The 20,256-nt window shown below is 49.5% G+C and overlaps 1 protein-coding gene across 1 annotated transcript in view; it reads left to right on the top strand.

Moving 5' to 3' along the window:
* LOC146020847 (aldehyde oxidase 1-like) overlaps nt 1-20,256 on the top strand; it is an 89,120-nt gene that overhangs the window by 547 nt on the left and 68,317 nt on the right. The window contains exons 2-6 of the mRNA XM_083154366.1: nt 11,209-11,266; nt 15,475-15,571; nt 16,019-16,127; nt 16,854-16,980; nt 18,698-18,759. Coding sequence (XP_083010492.1) covers nt 11,209-11,266; nt 15,475-15,571; nt 16,019-16,127; nt 16,854-16,980; nt 18,698-18,759 — 453 coding nt within the window. The remainder of the gene's footprint in view (nt 1-11,208; nt 11,267-15,474; nt 15,572-16,018; nt 16,128-16,853; nt 16,981-18,697; nt 18,760-20,256) is intronic.

The raw sequence follows: 20,256 nt of genomic DNA, 5'->3' as shown, positions 1-20,256 counted from the left end.
AGGTACATAGGGATATCGCGGTCTATCTAGCAATAAATTGATGCAGAAATGGGGAGATTTATCAACCCTTGGAAAGAAATAATGTAGAGAGAGATAAAGTATTGTCCAATCGGCTCTTGAAATTTTGATAGCAGAGCTGGAAAAATGACAGAAGCTGGTTGGTTGGTACTTTTATCTCTCTCCAAGATTTGCGCAATGTCCCGAGTGTTATTGTAGTTATTAGATTTTTTTTCTTTTTTACTTGAACTATATATTCTATTATAACCACAGACTCTTTCCAATACAAATACTGTACTCCATTTGGGTACTGACTTGTAACATGCGACAAATATCGCCTGTTTGCCTCCAATTTATTGTTAGATAGATAAGACGAATAATATTATATTAACCCTTTGAGTGCCAACATCTGTGCAAAATCTCCGCTAAAAAAATCCCAGCGCTGCTCACATTTGTTATATAAATTCAAATAAAAAAATGTTGTGTACAAAAAAAAAATAAAAAAAGATTACATTTCCCATATAAGGTGACATTACAGGTCATTATGAGGAATACAGATGTTTGCTCGGCAATCTTCACACCTACGGTGACAAATTCACTTGGCGCTCAAAGGTTTAAACATGATGAGATTTCCCGGCCTCATATGGTGTTTTCTCGAATCTGATCCTCACGTACCCCCTGACAGGTAATGCTTTCAGGATTTCCCTATGTGCTAGCAAGTGGCGTGACCGCGGCGCAGTGGTTAGCATTGCTGTCTTCAGCCGCAGGGATTACACGATGGCCAGGGCGCCGCACCGTTGTCCTCCTGTGTGTTTGGCGAACTGAACCGTAATGAGTTAATGGTAGAGAATGTATTTTGTGTTAATGATTATATACTCTGTGTGATGTGCGGTGTAGTGCGGTGGTGTTATTATAATAACTGATTACCCGGTGCAAAATATCAGGTCAACTTTTCAATATTAACATAACCGAACGGGTCATGTTCTAATGATTGCCTTAATAATGAGGCTACTGGTCGATAAACTCTGCTGTATAAAATGCGGGTTCTAATGTCTAGGTCAACCCCAAATCGCCGTTATTGCATTAGGTTAAAAAGACGCAAAAGGCTGACATAACCATTGCCGACACATGGTCAAATAACTTTTTTATTTTTTATTGGTTGAGGGGAGTTCATATTTTTTACAGTTTTGCCTTACATTATCATCCACATGGTCTACAAATGGGAATAGAAGCCCGTCAAAAGGGTGGCGAGACCGGGAGGGTACCCATTTCGATATGGTTAAACATACAAAGTGACGGATTTTTATATTCTCCCATGCGCCCAACGGCCGGGGAACCTTTGGTTTAGGGATTACGCGGCCCATTTCCCAACCAGAGAGAACACTGAGCTATGTTTATCTCGTAGGAAGACAGTTACTTAACAGAGATTATCTAATCTGAGTCATGTTCTATATATTTATTTCGGGAATTGTTCTCGAACACCGCTGAATGGTGAAGCATACAGCCCTATAATTGGGCAGGCCTGACCAGACGTAGGCAGATAAGGATGTTAGCTGTGGAATGCCAGCGGAGAGAGCGCGCCTTGTGATTTTATTTTACATAAGTGGATGTAATACTGTATAATAATAACTGGAGGTGATTCTGACAAATAGTTTTAAGGGCAAGATTCACTTAGGAGCCGTGTTTACGGGTCTCCCGGCTGTGGCAGCAGTGAGCCAGTGGTGGGTTCTGGGAACAGGACAGTATGGACAGTTAATATACACTGGGCACTGCTGGCACAGCTAGGTGGGGGGAGTTCACAACAAGACACTGATCAGAGGTGCTGGGCATACCTGCCGACTTTTGAAAATTCCTCTCCGGGAGAAGCCCAGAGAGGAGTGAAGGGGGGCTGGACGAGGCTTTGTTTTGGGGGTGGGACGAGGCTGATGTCACTAAGCCCTGCCCCCACAACCGGCAGCCTCATTAATTCACGGGTCCGTGGGTGGGGGGGAGGGCTAAAATGACGCAATTTGCGTCATTTAGCCCCTCCTCGCGGACCTGCTATATTCGGAAATTTATACAGCGGGGAGGGGGGGGGGGAGTAGGGGCTGTGGCTAGTATGCGGTAGACTTGCCCACCTTCCCGGGTGCCGGGAGGAGGACCCAATTTGCGGGACCCTCCCGGCCATTCCGGGGGGTAGGCAAGTATGGTGCCGAATCGAGAGGTGCCCATACACAGTGCAATGATCGCACCCGTTATGGGTTGGATCGCATCGCAAAGCATGCATTTTGCATGCGATGCAATCCGAGGACAGTACAAAAAGTATGTGCAGTGTACATACTTTTTGTACTGTGCGATGAGATGCCCGCGGGAGCGCGCATCGCATGGTGCTTCACCCCCGCAAGGAGGTTTGGACTCTGCTGTGTTCGGTGGTGAGGTCACGTCCCTCTGGCAGAGTTCCCACACCTAACGGGCCAATCACAGGAGATGGTAAGTGATGAGTGCTTGTGTATTAGAGACAGTGGTACTTTGGACTTGGACTGGATGAACTGGGAACTGCTGATGGTTTGTGTATATGGACTGCATCGGCCTGGGATCCGGAGGGATGTCCAAAGCCTGGGAGCCGTGGACAGACAGTGACGACTTTAGTGTGGACTAGGTTATGGCTTTGGGAGACCATAGCAATCTCTGCTGAGGGATGCTGGGAGGCTCTGACCTCTACCCCTGGGAGCTTTTGGTGTTAATCAGCTTGAAAGGTAACCTGGCAGGTGAATGGTTACCAGTGAGCTTGAATAGCAGCAGCATGGGTGAGAGGCCTCACCTATATCCCCCATGCCTGTCTCTGATTGGCTACAATTCGCAGCATCAATTAACCTCCAGGAAGTACCTGTGCACACCTTGATCACATGGTCCAGTGCACCAAGAGTCAGAGTATCAAGATTACAGGAAAACTATTGGGAAATTCAGTCATGTGACTGCAGGTGTCATGGCGGCGCCCATGCAGCTTGGGATCCGCGTGGGACGCTGACTAGGCCCCAGGGAAGTGCCATGCAGATCTTGCCACGGAGAACACTTGGGGACAGCGCAGTACAGGGACTTGCGCCGCAGTATGCACCAGCATGCAGGTAAGGAACACAGTCGCAGATGCGAATGCGTGACGCGCTTGCTGACACCTACTTTGCATGGAATCTATGTATTAGCGCTCGTTCACCCAGGGATGCATGAATAGATCCGGGTGTGAACCTCGTTGTGTAGCAAATTCCCTGCCTAAGGGGAACGGAATGGGATGGTTTTGTCGACCATAAGCTGGTTCACATACAGGAAGGTCGACATTGGTCTAGGTCGACATGGATCATGATCGACAGGGGTCTAGGTCGACAAGGGACTTTCCAATCTTCCAGGGTGCTGAGACCTTCACCCGATATCCCTGACGCAGGTTCATGCAGACTTTCCTACTGTAGGAGCCGGACTGGAGGCAAAGCCTGGGGGTAGGCTCCCCTGACAGGGTTTGTAGGGAGCTGACTAGCTGGACAGTCATAGAAGGGGTGTCTAAGGAGAGGGTCATAGGGGGAGGGGCTTAACGGGGTGAAGTAAGGGTATATAAGCAGGGTGCAGGCAGGAAATAGGGGTCACTGGGAGATTTTTCTGAACAGCTAAGCAGCACTGCATCTCCCATGGCTTCCCCAAACGCTGATGCTGAGGTATCTGCAGCGCTGGCTGCCCTCAGGGAGGCAGCAGGCACCAGAGGGACAGAGTGGCTGCAGCAGCAGATGTCAGGTCTGCTGGGGGGACTGGGAGCAGCAACGCAGGAGGCTGCTCCAGCGGGCGCACGGCCTCGGAGGTCCAGGCCTCCGGAGCGCTTCAGCCCATCCGTGTCCCCCAGGGTTCAGCGCCGTTCTAGGAGCCCCGTCAGGGACCCTCCAGGCCAGGCTGCGGGCCGGGCACCTTCCGCCCGCAGGACCAGGTCTGGGAGGAATCCAACATGCAGGCGGAACCCTCCGCGCCGGGGGAACCCCCCCCCACGTGCAAGAAGATCCGGCGTTGCGTGGGTCTGGACCTGGAGCGGCGGGGCATGCGGGGCATGCTGCTGCCCAGCGCGGGGTGAGTCGTGCCAGGGGGGCAGAAGTACAGGCTGCGGACCGCAGGCCTGGTACACGGAGCGAGAGACGCACAGCTGGCTCCGCCTCCAATGCGGTCACGCCGGCTGGTGCTATACCTGAAGGTCGGGATGACAGGAGAAGAGAGATGGCAGCGTCAGCAGACGATGGAGTGATACCTGGTCCTTCTTCATCTGGGACCCGTCAGGACACTGGACCTGCGGCTGCTGGGTTCACAGCCCCCAGGCAGCCTGGTGAGTCTGTCTCTATGTCTATTAATGCTTTAGCACAAAGTCAGGGGGGGGGAGGGTTAGCCCCCCAGGGGGAAATGAGTAGGGGCTTTACCAAATTATTGAGTGGTTTTGCAGATTGGCTGGTGGGTTTGCGGCAGGGGGCGGGGCCGTCCCCGGCGGCAGCATGGGCACCGCAGAATTCGGGCACACCAGCTAGCATTAGTGTGCCGGTCAGTAATAGTGTGCCTGTTAGCAGTGGGGTGCCGGTTAGCAGTGGGGTGACGGTTAGCAGTGGGGTGCCGGTTAGCAGTGGGGTGCCGGGGAGCAGCGTGGTGCTGGTATCCGGCGGGGAGCAAAGCAGCAGCAGGGCAGGGGCTGAAGGGGGCAGTGTGGTGACGCAGGATGAGAGTGGGAGGCTTAGTGACACTGCGAAAGGGGAGGTGTATGTATGTTTTGAGGGGCCATTGGGGGCCCACCTGAAGCAGGAGGTGAGGGAGAAGATTTGGAAAGGGGAATATGTGGATATATTTTCATTACTACCCTTAGAGCGTTTTAACCTGGATAGGCCCCGCAAGGAGGAGAAAAAGGAGGAGGAGGAACGGCGGCGGTATCGGCTTATACCGCGGTCATTCACAAATTGGTTACAAGCATTTGCTATTTTAGCTAGTGTGATTGGGGAGAAGGCACCTGACAATTGTTCAGGCTTATTCTGTTACATGGATGCGATAGGAGAGGCACACCGTGTGTACGGGGGCATGGCCTGGCTCAGGTATGATGAGCATTTTAGGCAGAGGAAGGCGGTTCGCCCCAACATTCGTTGGGATCATAAGGATATTGCTTTATGGTTAAAGGTAACGGCCCCCATAAAAAGTGGGCAGCCCTTTCGTGGGGATGGGGGGGGCCGAGAGAGGCCACAAGCGGGACGGCCATGCAGAAGGGACTCTGCTTTGCCTTCAACGACGGGTCATGCAGGTTTGGAGCAACATGCAAATTCAAGCATGAATGTTCATCATGTGGAGGGAACCATGGGGCAAATAAATGCTTCAGAGGGAAGTCCCGAGACAGTAGTTCAAAAGGGGGCGACACCAGTTCGGCTGGAAAGGATGCTGGGTTATCTGCGTAGGTATCCTGACCAGCAGACAGCCGCCTTGTTGGAGGAGGGGTTTAGGGAAAGTTTTAAGATACCTTCTGACGTGCAGGTGTCAGGAAGTTTTAGGAGGAATTTGAAGTCTGCTAGGGAGCATCCTGAAGTGGTGCAGGAAAAACTGTTTAAGGAGGTGCAGCTGGGTCGTATGGCTGGACCGTTTAGGGCGGCACCGTGGCCAGATTTGATAGTCTCTCCGTTGGGGGTGGTGCCAAAAAAGGAGGCGAACAAGTTTCGTCTGATACACCATTTATCCTTCCCCAAAGGGGCGTCGGTCAATGATGGCATTGACCCCGACATCTGCTCGGTGGTTTATACATCCTTTGATTCGGCTGTTAAGTGGGTGAAGCGGTTTGGGAAAGGGGCCATGTTGGCAAAGACTGATATTGAATCGGCATTCCGGTTGCTGCCTGTTCATCCAACCAGTTTGCGCTTGTTGGGATGTTGTTGGGATGGGGAGTTTTTTGTTGATCGTTGTTTACCGATGGGGTGCTCCTTGTCGTGTGCTTATTTTGAGGCCTTTAGTTCCTTTTTGGAGTGGGTGGTTAAGGATGTCTCTGGGTGCAGTTCAGTTATTCATTACCTAGATTATTTTTTATGTATTGGTCCCGGGGGGACCGGTGTATGTGATTTATTGTTGAGGACTGTTGAAAGGGTGTCGGCAGACTTTGGGGTCCCGCTTGCTCCGGGAAAGACGGAGGGCCCTGCGACTGTGATCAGTTTTTTGGGTATTGTCATTGATACTGTGAATATGGAGTGTCGCTTGCCTGAAGAAAAGTTACTGGGTTTGAAGGCCGAGGTAGGGAGGGCGTTGCTGTTGAAGAAAATCAGATTGAGGGAATTACAGTCCTTGCTGGGTAAGTTGAATTTTGCGTGTCGCATTATGCCGATGGGCCGCATTTTCAGCAGGAGGCTGGCAGCAGCGACAGCAGGGGTGGTTCTTCCTCATCATTTTGTCAGATTAGGTAGTGAGTTGAAAGGGGACTTGCGGGTGTGGGCATCTTTTCTGGAAACCTTTAATGGCAGGGCGTTGTGGATGTCAGACACGTGCGTGGCTACAGAGCTAGACCTTTTCACAGACGCCGCTGGGAGTGGCGGTTTTGGGGCTTATTGCCAGGGACATTGGTGTGTGGGCCGGTGGCCGGAGTCTTGGGTGCAGAGAGGCTTGGTTAAAAATTTAGCATTGTTGGAATTGTTTCCTATTTTGGTTGCAGTTGTTGTTTGGGGTGAGCTGTTCCGCGATAGGAAGATTTGTTTTTACTGCGATAATTTGGGGGTGGTCATGGCTATTAATAAATTGTCGGCATCTTCACCGCCGGTGGTTACTATTTTACAGCAGTTGGTATTGGAATGTCTGGCTTTGAATTTGTGGGTTGTGGCTAGGCACGTTCCCGGTGTCTCTAACGGCATTGCGGATTCTTTATCTCGTTCACAGTGGGAACGATTCCGGGAGTTGGCGCCAGAGGCGGACAGGGAGGGGACCGGGTTCCCGAGTCGGCTCTGGGCTCTGCTGGACGGGTAGTCGATCAGCTCATCAGGGAATCCTTGGCCCCAAATACATGGTCGGCATACAATCAGGAATGGCGGAGCTGGTTAGAATGGCGTGAGGTAGTAGGTTTGAAAGAGGATGATGACGAGTTGGCTGTCTTGCTATACATAGGCCATTGTAAGGAGATTGGTTGGTCAGTGGCTAAGATCACGCGCTGTATGGCGGGCTTAGCTTTTGGGTTTCGTGCAGGTGGGAGGCCTGATGTCACAAAGAATTTCCTGATTGCGCAGGCTTTAAAAGGCTGGAGAAAAGGACATGTGGTACAGGATCAGAGAAGGCCGGTGTCCTTCCAGTTGTTGCAGAATATGGGCAGGAAGTTGGGTGAGGTCTGTAGTTCCAATTTCGAGGAAAGGTTGTTCGGGGTAGCCTTTTCGCTTGCCTTCTTCGGGGCACTGCGGATTGGTGAACTCGTGAGTCCAAGCGTCTCCAGGCCGGGAGGTTTGTTAGGGGAGGATGTGGATTTATACTCGGATAGGGTGGAGCTAGTGGTGAGGAGGTCTAATACGGATCAATTAGGGAGGGGGAAGAAGGTAGTTCTCTTCTCTGTACTAGGCTCGGATATGTGCCCGGTGGCACGGCTAAGGTTATTTAAGGAAGTCAGAGTGGGCAGAGAAAGGGATCCTTTGCTGATGCATGCGAATGGGTCCTTTTTATCACGGTTCCAGTTCACAAGCGTGTTTAGAGCAGTCCTGCGGACGTTGGGCCTCAAGGGGGAGGAATACGCGGGTCACTCTTTCCGCATCGGGGCCGCAACTGAGGCTGCTAGGATGGGTTTGGGAGATGAGCTGATTAAGCGCATTGGGCGATGGGAATCGTCTCGTTTTCGTTCATATGTTCGTTTAGGGGATTGTTGAGGCTGATTGTGTTCTTTCTAATTTTAGGGCATCCCCCGTGCCTGATTTGGATTTTAGGACATTCATATGTCTTTTGGGGAGCTTTGCGGGCTGATGTCAGACCGAACGGCCGCCAGCTAGGTTTGGATAGAGAGGAGGCAGTGGTTCGATGGCTGGGGAAGCGCGGTATGGTATGGAGTGGAATGTTACAGGAATTTCACCGTTTTGTTCGGCTCGATAGGGCTCCCGACATATTAGTGTTGCACGTGGGAGGGAATGACCTTGGGAGCAGACCATTTAGGGAGTTGATACGGGATATCAAGTTTGATCTCCTACGTTTATGGGCAATGTTTCCAGAGGTGATCACAGTTTGGTCGGATATTGTGCCGCGCCGTTATTGGAGGGATGCAAGGTCGGCTGACAAGATCAATAAGGCACGGATAAAAGTCAACAGGGCAATTGGGCGTTTTATGGCTAGAAACGGCGCGGTAGTGGTGAGGCACAGGGAACTTGAGTCTGGTGCCGGTGCTTTTTGGAGAGGAGACGGTGTGCATTTGAACGCTGTAGGGATCGATGTTTGGTCCTTGGGACTACAGGAAGGAATAGAAACAGCGTTCCGGATGTGGGGGGGTCGCCCGGGGTCAAGGGCTTAACCCCGTGCTTGGTGGCGGAGGGGGGTCCTCGAGGTTAGTGGCATTGAGGCTTAATTATGCGGCGGGGAGGGCCCCATGAGGGGGCTGGACTCCCCTGGGTGAGGCTAATTAATGAGCACTGGGTGTTGACAATTGGTGCCCTCGAGCCAATCGCTATCGGCTGGGGGTAACAACTCCTGGAAGTGCTTAGAGGTGTGGATTGATTTATTGAGGGCCTCGGGGACCACCTTCCGTGGGGAATGTTTTTGATTATTGTTAATTTTGTATTGTTTCAATAAAGATGGCTGCTGTGGCCAATTTTATCCAACAAGAGAGTTATGTCATTTGTGGGGGGATAATTGGGCACAGCGATTAGACAATACCCTGTCATGTAGGAGCCGGACTGGAGGCAAAGCCTGGGGGTAGGCTCCCCTGACAGGGTTTGTAGGGAGCTGACTAGCTGGACAGTCATAGAAGGGGTGTCTAAGGAGAGGGTCATAGGGGGAGGGGCTTAACGGGGTGTAGTAAGGGTATATAAGCAGGGTGCAGGCAGGAAATAGGGGTCACTGGGAGATTTTTCTGAACAGCTCCCACCCACCCTCCCTAATTTTATAATTTTTAGGAAGAATTATTGATAGGTTGTCTTTTGTCACAGTGGCCTGTGCGGAGGGGGGTCCTCGAGGTTAGTGGCATTGAGGCTTAATTATGCGGCGGGGAGGGCCCCATGAGGGGGCTGGACTCCCCTGGGTGAGGCTAATTAATGAGCACTGGGTGTTGACAATTGGTGCCCTCGAGCCAATCGCTATCGGCTGGGGGTAACAACTCCTGGAAGTGCTTAGAGGTGTGGATTGATTTATTGAGGGCCTCGGGGACCACCTTCCGTGGGGAATGTTTTTGATTATTGTTAATTTTGTATTGTTTCAATAAAGATGGCTGCTGTGGCCAATTTTATCCAACAAGAGAGTTATGTCATTTGTGGGGGGATAATTGGGCACAGCGATTAGACAATACCCTGTCATGTCTATGCTATCTTCAACACAGCCCCTAAACGAGATACGTCTAGGTCAGGGGTGTCAAACTCAATTCATCGGGGGCCGCATCAGCAGTTTGGTCACCCTCAAAGGGCCGGTCCCCCAAAAAGTACAAATGACAGAAAACTTGTACAAGGTGTACTTTAAAGCAGTATGAAACAGGACATGCATATAACAATAATGCGATAACAAAAATGGTGGGCCATCAAACACAGAGCTATGCTGCAGAAATTTAATTCCACATCCAGTACTAATTATATTGAGGTGAAGGGTTCAGTGGTAGACAGGGACAGAAGGCACAGAGCTGCCTTAGGGATGCTAGAGGAGGTGACACCATTTTGGGAAAGACATTTTAATGTGGGCTAGCAAGATAGACACGCAGTGACTAGAGGAGAGCATGGCCTGGTGTGTAAATGTCACCCTCAGTGACAGAGATCCCCACGTACAGCGACCAGCCCGAGCTATACACTACTAACCTATTTCAGTAAGCCGCCTCGCACACACGGTTACCGCTACTACCAGCAGTCCAGCACGGATCGCCAGCTGCGTGACGTCCCAGTCCCAGCAACCAACCCCGCAGCTCCGGCGAGCAAGCGAGTGCGCGCGGGGTGGGGGGTGGGTGAGAGGAGGTGGCCTAGGCAGGAGCTGGGACACACTGCCCCTGCGTGCTATCTCCTCGCGCGGGCCACATGACGAGGTCTGGAGGGCCGGATTTGGCCCGCGGGCCTTGTGTTTGACACCCGTGGTCTGGGCGTGGTGGGAGAATAAAATAGTGTGCCCGAAGCATGGCGAGCGCAGCGAGCCATGCGAGGGGACGTGGTGCTACGTCTCAGTGTCCACTGTGTCAACATTCGGGTAAAAAAAACTGTGAAAAAACCCATGTCGACGTTGCCCATGTCAACCTAATGACCTGTCGACCTAGACCCATGCCAACACAATGCTTGTCGACCATTCCTCTGTAGATCTAACGATCCATACCCCCGAAATGTAGGTAAGGCCAAATGTAGACGGAGATACTGCAACAGCCATAGGGTTGAGTTTCGATGGTGCATCTGATTGTGTGTGTCTATGACATCACCATATGACCCAATCACCAAGGTAACGACAAAAATAAACAGACGTACCTGTATGTACATAAAGCCTCAATAAAGATGTATACATTTATTAAGCCACGTGATCCTTAAGGCACCGCGACGGTCCAGGTTTAAGGTATATTCCTGGCTCAGCACATATGCTCACCTGTGGCCAAGCAGGGATATACTTCAAACCTGGACTGTTGCTGACTGTGCCTTGAAGACCGCGTTTGAGAACCTCTGGCTTAAGCATCATGTGATAATGAAATGCCTGTTATATAATATCACGCTGATTGGAGTTCCCATGCAGGCAGCAGGAGGTGAGTTCAGGTGGCGCGATGGAATATCCTAAATATCGATAAATATCGGTCATGGTGCTAATTCTCGTCTACATCAGTAAAACAAGGACAGACCACTGTTACAAGCTATAGATTCATTTAGACCCATAGGGGACAATGTATTTCAGGGCAGATTTAATGAGTGATCTTCTTGTTACCACTCGTTATGAATGATAATTGGTGCTCCAGCAGTTCTGTGATTTAATAATAACTAGGCCATAAACATTATATGATAGATCCTATTACAGTATATATATATATATCTATCTTCTCGCCTGACGTCTTCTGCTTCTGCACTGCAGATCACAGAGCGGCGCGTAGATCCGGCGGAGATGCTGCTGCCTTACCTGAGGAGAAAACGTATCCTTCCGCTGCAGGCTTAAAGATATCAGTTCTGATATATTCCTATAACACACGCTTTCACTAACATCAAAAATGCCTTTAGTCTGGGGCCTAGATATGTTTGTTTTTTTTGGTACTTGTGTATTATCACGGCGCCCACGATGTACATCTTAGTACATTGCATACATCGCATCACATGCGATCCGATTTTTCATTGTACAAGCACCCTGATGGGTGCTTTCAATGTTAAATGCACCCCCATTGTCAACCCCCCCCCCCCCCCACACACACACACACACACACACTATCAACGCCAACCCGAAGTGTGGCGAGCGCAGCGAGCCCACGAGGGGCGGCGGTACGCGTCCTCCGACCTTTTCATACCCCCACTATCCACGTCGGCGTGGAGTTGATTCTAGATAGTGTGGCGAGCGCAGTGAGACACTGAGCCCGAAGTGTGGTGAGCGCACGCAGATGACTTCACATGTATTCCGCGTCCGCTCGCCACGCTTCGGGCTCGGTGGCTCGCCACACTATCTAGAATCATCTCCACGCCGACGTGGATAGTGGGGGTATGAAAAGGTCGGAGGACGCGTACCGCCGCCCCTCGTGGGCTCGCTGCGCTCGCCACACTTCGGGTTGGCGTTAATAGTGGGGGTCGCGTTGACAATGGGGGGGCATTTAACATTGTATGCACCCATCAGGGTGCTTGTACAATTAAAAATCGCATGCGATCGCATCGCATGCCATTTGCTGGCATATGATGCAATGCGATATTTAATTGTAAATTTTTCCGTTTTGATGCGAAAAATGGCATGCCAACGCATACCTTATTTAGTGCTATGCGATGGCCGCCGTGATAATACACAAGTACCTTTTTTTTTTCTAATAGATATATAAGGGGTCTAGGTAAGTGGTTTAAAAAAAAATGAAATATAGATATATAAGGGGCCTAGATGATTTCTTTCTACTAGATATATAAGGGGCCAAGATATATAGCTAAATTTCTATTTTTAAAAAAATCTAGGCCCCTTATATATCTATAATTCTATTTTTTTTTTTTTTTTACATTTTACATGTTTGTTTTTTTTTATAAGTTTATTATTTATGTTTCTAAAACCACATATACATATTACAAGATCAAGAGTTAATTGTGCTAATTATTTGCATTACCAAAGCAGAAGGCGGATAAAGCACATGACCAGTGTAACGTTACCACTTCTTACTAACTTATCCTGTATTATATAGGGATCAGCTGATCATCAGGAGACCTGCACTTTGCATACTGTGTATTAATATGATCTAAATATACAGGATTCCCTGCATCGGGGGCCGCTTCCTGTGCAATCTGGTAAAAACACTATGGCCCTTATTCCGGTTGGTGCGGTAATGTCCGCGTGCGTTCGTGTCGCCGATGTTTTGTGTCTGCGCATGTGCAGAGGCATATCTGCGCATGTGCGAACGCAACGCACGTCCAAATTCCGCATGAAATGTGTACACTACGAACAGGGGGTGGAGAGGGGCGTGAAGGGCTATTTGGGCTCATTACCATATGCGTACGCCCCGCGTTTCATGGGCGTTCCCATGAAAACGCTGGGCGTACGTATGGTAATGCGGCCGTGACGCACGTGTAGGGGGCAGACATATGACATTGCCGGATGTCAGCTGCCCGCCCAGATCCCTGCTTTTGCACGGAGAAATGCCCGTGTGGTCTGAGGTTGCGGGAGCTGGCGGACCACTCGGTCCTGCATTCGATGGTCTGCGACCATCGAATGATGGGGGAGGTTCCAAGAGATGGAGGAGGTGTATCCTTGAGAAATCCACTCGTGCTCCGTGCGGTCAGCGGCTTACCGCATTCGGACGGAGTGAGCGATCCGTACGAAAGGCGGGGTTTAGGACGCACGGTCCTGCCCGCATATTCGGCTCCGTCCGCACCGACCAGAATAAGGCCCTATATTTGGACAAAAAACAAACATATTTACTTATGTATGATACAATTATATGGGGGAATTCCTAAGAAGTGTGGCTTTATAAGTAGAGATTTTGGGTGACATTTAATAGAATGCGATTTTTAGTAACATTTCAAAATCACACCTTAGTGTGCCGAGCATAGCGAGCCCGCAAGGGGGGGTGATCCACGTCCCCCCTTGTCGGGATTCCGGCATTGGGATTTTGAACGCCGGGATTCCGACCGCCGGGATTTAGAACCAATCCCGCTCCAACAGCCTGCAGTGTCATGCCATAGCCGGGGGAAACTTTTTACATAAGGTCCCCCGGCCGAAACATGAGCACCGTGGCTGGTTAGCCTTGGATGGGATACCTGGAGGAGTGGGGACATCCCAATAAAGGCTGAGGCCCAGGGCTGTTACCGACGTCCGTGGGCTGTGGACACCGGCCTGATAGCATACCTCCCAACTGTCCCGCTAACCACGGGAACGTCCCGATTTTTGGGGATGTTCCCGCGTCCCTCCTGCGGCCGTCGGTGTCCCGCTGCGGGGGGGGAAGTTGGGAGTTCCCCCCAATCTGACCGAATAGACGCTGTGCGCATGTGCACAGCGTCTATTCGCGGCCGAAAATGGGGGCGCGGCTTAATTAGCATAAGCCGTGCCCTCATTAGCATAGACAACGCCCCCTTTTTGGGCGCTCGCACGGCTTCGCCGCACGAGTGTCCCTATTCTACAATGAAGAAAGTTGGGAGGTATGTGAAAGGGTTAAATCATGCATAACATTGCTTTATGCAGGTGAACTACAAGTGCCAGCAGACCTCCCCCGCATGCTGGGACTTGGAGAACCACAAGTCCCAGCATGCGGGGCATTAATGGGCCAGCTGGGACTTGTAGACCACCTGTAAAAAGAATGTTAAATAAAAGAGACACACACAGAGAAGTAGAACTTTATTACACCCACAAACACACTCCTCACTTTTACACCAACATACTTACCGCACCAGGGTCCAGCGCTGGTCTTCCTTCTCCAGAGCCAGCTCACCTCGCACTGACAGCGGGGTGAGCTGGCTTTCTCCTGCATAGATAACAGCTTCTTTAGCGCTGTCCCAGGGCTGGTTTCAGAAATACAGGGGACCACTATGCCTTTTGTCCCCCTATTTTTGGAACCAGGTCCGGCTCAATGAGCCCGGGGCTGGTTATGCTCAGGAGGTGGGACCCCACGCCATTTAAAAAAAAAAACTTTTACACATTTTTTGAGACAGGACCATGCACAGATCTCATTGATCTGTGCATGGTTTTGGCCTATTCACCTGTCAGAACCTGATCTGCATGTGTGGCGATTTTTAGACACATTTTCCCGAATTTAGCATCTCATTAAATATGCAAATTGTATACTTTTCAGTGGGAGAACATCTGGATGCCAGTTCCGGCGCGACTAAAAATCGCACTTTCAGAATGTTCGATTTGTATTGTTTCCGTGCAGGGTAAATACTGGCTGCTTTATTCTTACACGCAATTTTTTAGAACAAATTTGCGCTGGGATAAAGTCACACACAATGTCTACATCGACACCAAAATGTCGACATTGACAAACACTAGGTCAAAAGTGACAAAAGGTATTCACAATCAAAAGGTCGATACGTTTTTCAGGTTTTTTTGTGTCAATACCGACAACTGAACACGTGGACCCCTCCAGTTAGTGTAGCATGTACCCAGGCATACTTCGGGCACGGTGCACAGGGATTTTACCATGAAAACCTCTAAAAAACGTGAAAAAATCATGAAAAACTACCGGTCTTTTCATGTGTAGGCATTTGCCATGTTGACCTTTTGTAAATTCCAACTGAGTGCATGTCAACCTTTTGTCTGTGAGCCATGCTCAACCAACCAACTGCTGTCATTTTTTAAACACAGCCTGTAATATGGCAGTTAGAATCTGATTGACTGGTACTTTATCACTTCCCACTTTATCTCTCTCCAAATCTTACTACATAGACCCAGCAGTCTGTAAAATCCAAGTAATTCACCACATAAACCCTTTTGATCTGTTCGCTCACATTCCTGTGAGTCAGCGGTGACTGTAGAAACTATCTATTAAATGAGTGTCCTAGATCAGAAGCTCCCTTTCTTGGGGACCTTTTGACAGCCGGAGCCTGGCTGTCGCTGCCTCCAATGTCTCTGGGAGTTACACCACTGTATGGTCCTATAGGACCCACATATAACCAGTTATACTACTGGAGAAACACAATGACCACTTTTCCTTGACAATGCATTTCCCAGTGCACTTGACAGGTACTAAGTACGGCTGCGGAGGAGGAGGCTGCGGATCCTGTACCGTGATGGTGTCGCACATCCAACCTCTCTCCAAGAAGATCCTGTATCCAAATCACTAATGAAAGAGGAAGTAGGATCCGAATACTTTATTATGTACTGCAAATGTTATTGGCAGACTCCGGGTGATAACAGAATAGACCAGACCGAATTGGGGGGGGCATCGACCAAGTAGGAGGTGCAGCTACGATGCCTCATCTTAGATATGGTAACACATGCGGCTCGATCCTACCGCCATTGGCTGTGATGCAGAATTGAGTGTGAGATGCATGTGGCGCAACCTTGGCGGTGGCACGTTGCATTCAGTTCAACTGGACCCTAGGAATCGCCTCCTGCTTGGTCTCATCTTGCATTCTGGGGTCTAGTATCTACAGGAGAGTGAGTGTGTGTGTATATATATATATATATATATATATATATATATATATATATATATATATATATATTACTGTATATGTTTCCAAGACCATTTTGAAGCCTTAACACTGTCTAGACATTACTCAGCCAACGCCTGCTTACTGCCCATCTGTGCTCTCCATGGTGCTGCCGTCACTACAGTGGAGGGGATCGGGGGAACCGCCTCCGGAATGCACCCGGTACAGGTGAGGCGGACTTCAGGTGTAATCTGTCTGTGGTGTATCTGCAGTTCAAGTATTCAACATTGCATAGTATTCATTATAGGCTCCAGAAAATAGTAGGGCTGACCATTGATGATTTGAAATCATCGATGGGTTATGGCCAATGTTGAATACTTTTGCCATTGGTGTGGGATAACCAGATGGCTTTTCTACATCGATGGCAAAGGTGAACCGATGTTTCTTTTTTTTTCCAAGGTGCTGGGACACAGAGCATAGCTCCGCCCCCGACACCCGGGAAGTCCCAACCCTGAGTTCTGATTGGCCCTCGGGCCATTCAGTCAAAGCTAATGGATGACCAACGATAGCTAAAACTTTCGGTGGTTATCCATCAGATAGTTTACAACTATTGAAGGCAACCATCGATGGCCACTGTACCGATGTCCAACCCTAGAAAATAGTGGCCTGATGAAGGGGTGGAGCCACTATGTGGTGGGAAGAGAGGGGGATCAGGCGATGGGGAGGAGTCTGTTAGTGGGTTGTAATTACACACTTGCTGTGAATATAGTGTGACATGCTGGTGTGGGTGTGTTCAGGGGCAGAAGGTGTCAGGCTGGCGATGTGGGAGTGTAAGGGGAGGCCACTTTTTGGCCATTTTTCCAAAACCACTTTAAATTCCTAATCCGCCCATGACTTCAGCTATACCCCCCCCCCCCCCCCCCCCCCGTGTCTCATATACATATATTATCACAGGAGAGGATAGCGAAAGCTCACGGCTCCCAGTGCGGGTTCTGCAGTCCTGGGATGGTGATGTCCATGTACGCACTGCTGAGGAACCATCCGGAACCCACAACGGAACAGATCTATGAAGCCCTAGGGGGTAAGTTTGTTATAAACGTTTACATCCAGAGCTATTAGCAGTAACTGACAAAGTTCAAGTACTATAACTAACATAGGGCTTACTGCTATACAGAGTATGGGGTAATTCAGACCTAAACACACCGTTGGGAACAGTGGCGTAATTGCTAATTTTGCCCCCCCCGTGCTGAAAATTTTGGCAGCACTATTACCCCTAGAATGTCTGTGTGTGTGTACATGTGGTAGGGAATATAGATTGTAAGCTCCACTGGGGCATGTTTTATTCTGAATGTACAACAAATATCGTCATCGAACATTTTTATTGAAAAAAATACTTTTTAATAGAAAACTTTGGTACTTGTGTAATATCTGGGCGCCCAATATATCGCATCGCATGCCACTAATTAAGGCATGCGATGCTATTGGACCAGATTTTGAGCCTTTCCCGGGCAGAGTGTACAATTTTAACATTGCGTCGAAATCGCATGCCATTATAATGGCATGCGATGCGATTATACCGGATATTACATTGTACAGGCACCCTGATGCCTGATTACAATGTTAAATGCACCCCCATACCCGATTTTTAATTGTACACCCACCCTGATGGGTGATTACTATGTGAAATGCCCCCCCCCCCATTGTTAACGCCACCCCAGTATTAACGCCAACCCGAAGCGTGGCGAGCGCAGCGGTACGCGTCCTCCGACCTATTCATACCCCCACTATCCACGTCGGCGTGGAGTTGATTTTATATAGTGTGGCGAGCGCAGCGAGCCACCGAGCCCGAAGCGCGGCGAGCTTACGCGGAATATATGTGAAGTAATCCGCGTCCGCTCGCCACGCTTCGGGCTCGGTGGCTCACCACACTATATAAGATCAACTCCACGCCGACGTGGATAGTGGGGGTATGAAAAGGTCGGAGGACGCGTACCGCTGCGCTCGCCACGCTTCGGGTTGGCGTTGATAGTGGGGTGGCGTTAACAATGGGGGGCCATTTAACATAGTAATTACCCATCAGGGTGGTTCTACAATCAAAAATCGGGTCTGGGGGGGCATTTAACATAGGAATCAGGCATCTGGGTGCCTGTACAATTAAAATACGGGTCCAATCACGTCGCATCGCATCGCATGCGATATGATTGTATGCGGTGCGATGCGATTTTTTACCTTGCGATGAAAAAATCGGGCACCCAGATATTACACAAGTACCAAAACTTGTGATAAGGACTTTTGTGTTGTATTATACTTGTGGCACCAATTGAGGTGTATAGAGGACTTTCCATCAAGGATGCCATTCCGCCAGTTTTGCTTGAAGAATGTTGCTATGTGCAGGACAGTGGGCCGTGGGCCTTCAGACCTAAACGTCAGCCCACTGCCCACTGTCCTGCACATTGTACTTTAGCACGTCCGGTATGTTGGAATAAATACACATACACCCACAGTTGTGGAATTTTGCCATTGATGGAAAGTTATCTATACTCCTCAATTGGTGCCACAAGTATAACACAAAAGTCCATATCAAAAGTTTTCTTTCTTTTATTAAAAGTCTGTTTTTCAATAAAAATGTTCGATGAGGATATTTGTTGTACATTTATAATAAAACGTGCTGCAATCCTGTCAATCTTGGCAGGGTAAATATGAGATTGTGGATCCCGGGTTGTTCAGGATAGCCAAGTCTTTACTCTCTAGCCTTTATTCAGATAGCTGCTAATATGCATTATTGTTTTTCCAACCAGGAAATCTCTGCCGCTGCACCGGATACCGGCCGATACTGGATGGCTGCAGGACCTTTTGCAAGGTGAGCTGCAACTTTCGTCTTGTTGATGATGACCAATGTGCCCATCTTCTGAATGGTGTTTTGCAGCTTGATTCCCTGCTGGTGATAAGTTTGCACCACAGCGGTATTAGGTCACCTAATGCAATCACTTAGCATACCCTCCAACATGACCCATTCCATCAGGTACAAAATGCTCTGTTCCTGGACTTCCCTACCAGTGGTAATTACAGAAGTGTGGCTGCAGCACAGTCCAATATTCAAAAAGGGGAGCCACACCTACTGCCACCCCAAACATCTCTGTCCTGGAATCACTGACAGTTGATGTGACCCCCCTCTTTGAATTTTGGTCTGTGCTGGAGTCCAACCTCTGTAACTGCCACTGGCAGGGAAGTCCAGGAACAGAGCATTTTGTACCTAATGGAATGGGTCATGTTGGAGGGAATGACTTAACAGCTTCAGGACAATTCCTGTGCATTTATAAATGGATAATCAATGGATTTGGAGGGGATGACTTTCTTTTTCCTATTTAATATTATAAATGTGATTCACATTTAATATAACTTTTTTAATTGTGTATCCAACTGCATTATTGAATATTACGCTACATAATAATGTATCAAAACCACAGGCCAAATGTAGTGGGGTGTTAGAAGCAGAAAGTGAGAGATTTTTCCTTTTTTTTTTTTAAAGCGGCAATCATTTACATGGCAAAATCAGCCTGGGGTTGCCATGTAAATGATTGCCGCTTCAAAAAAATAAAAAATGGGAAAACTTTCCCGAAATCTCTCACTTTCTGATTCTCTCACCCTATTACAGTTGGCCCCATGGTTGCATACTTCTGGGAGACTCCCAAAACTCTGGTGGCTTTCCCAGATGTCAGAAAATGGGCATGTCCAGTTCCATAAAAAGGCAGTGGTGTGCTGTGCCAGTCCTGCACCCTGTGGGCATGATGCCATGACATAACGCTGGAGGCGAGGCTGCAGGCACATGGAATTCCGGCGCCCAAGGACAGTCCAGCAGTGAAACTGGCTGCAAGGTGCCATTCCAAAACACTGATACCCAGTTGACTGGACCGTGGGGCAGCAATGGTGCTGTCCTTAGAGCCCCTGGATCCATGGTGACCGCACTGTATGCACACCCTTAGCTATGGCCCTTCCGAAGTCACCCGCTGCTGCCCGCTTCCTGGATATAGCCCAGCACTGTGTATTATACATATGAGTTTGAAGAAACTCAGGAGCCCGAGGTGTGCTCCCTACCGCCAGTGCTGTGCCTAAACACGTGCATAGGGGGCCGTGCGATCGAGTGGACCCTCTCCCCCGTTTTTCCCCTAACCCCTCTCAGCCATAAGGCCGAAGAGGAGAAAATAGGGAACGGTGGGTCCTCTTCACCGAAGCTTAGAGAGACCCTCATTCCTCAACCCCTGGAAGGGTCAGGACGGTGGGTCCTCCGCACCCGAAGGTTTGGAGAGACCCGCATTAGACTTCCCTCCGCCTTGCGGCTCGGGGTTGTCCTCGAGGG

Source organism: Crinia signifera, chromosome 7, assembly GCF_055691185.1.
Source record: "Crinia signifera chromosome 7, ASM5569118v1, whole genome shotgun sequence".
NCBI lineage: Eukaryota > Metazoa > Chordata > Amphibia > Anura > Myobatrachidae > Crinia > Crinia signifera.
This window is presented reverse-complemented; position numbering and strand designations above follow the sequence as displayed.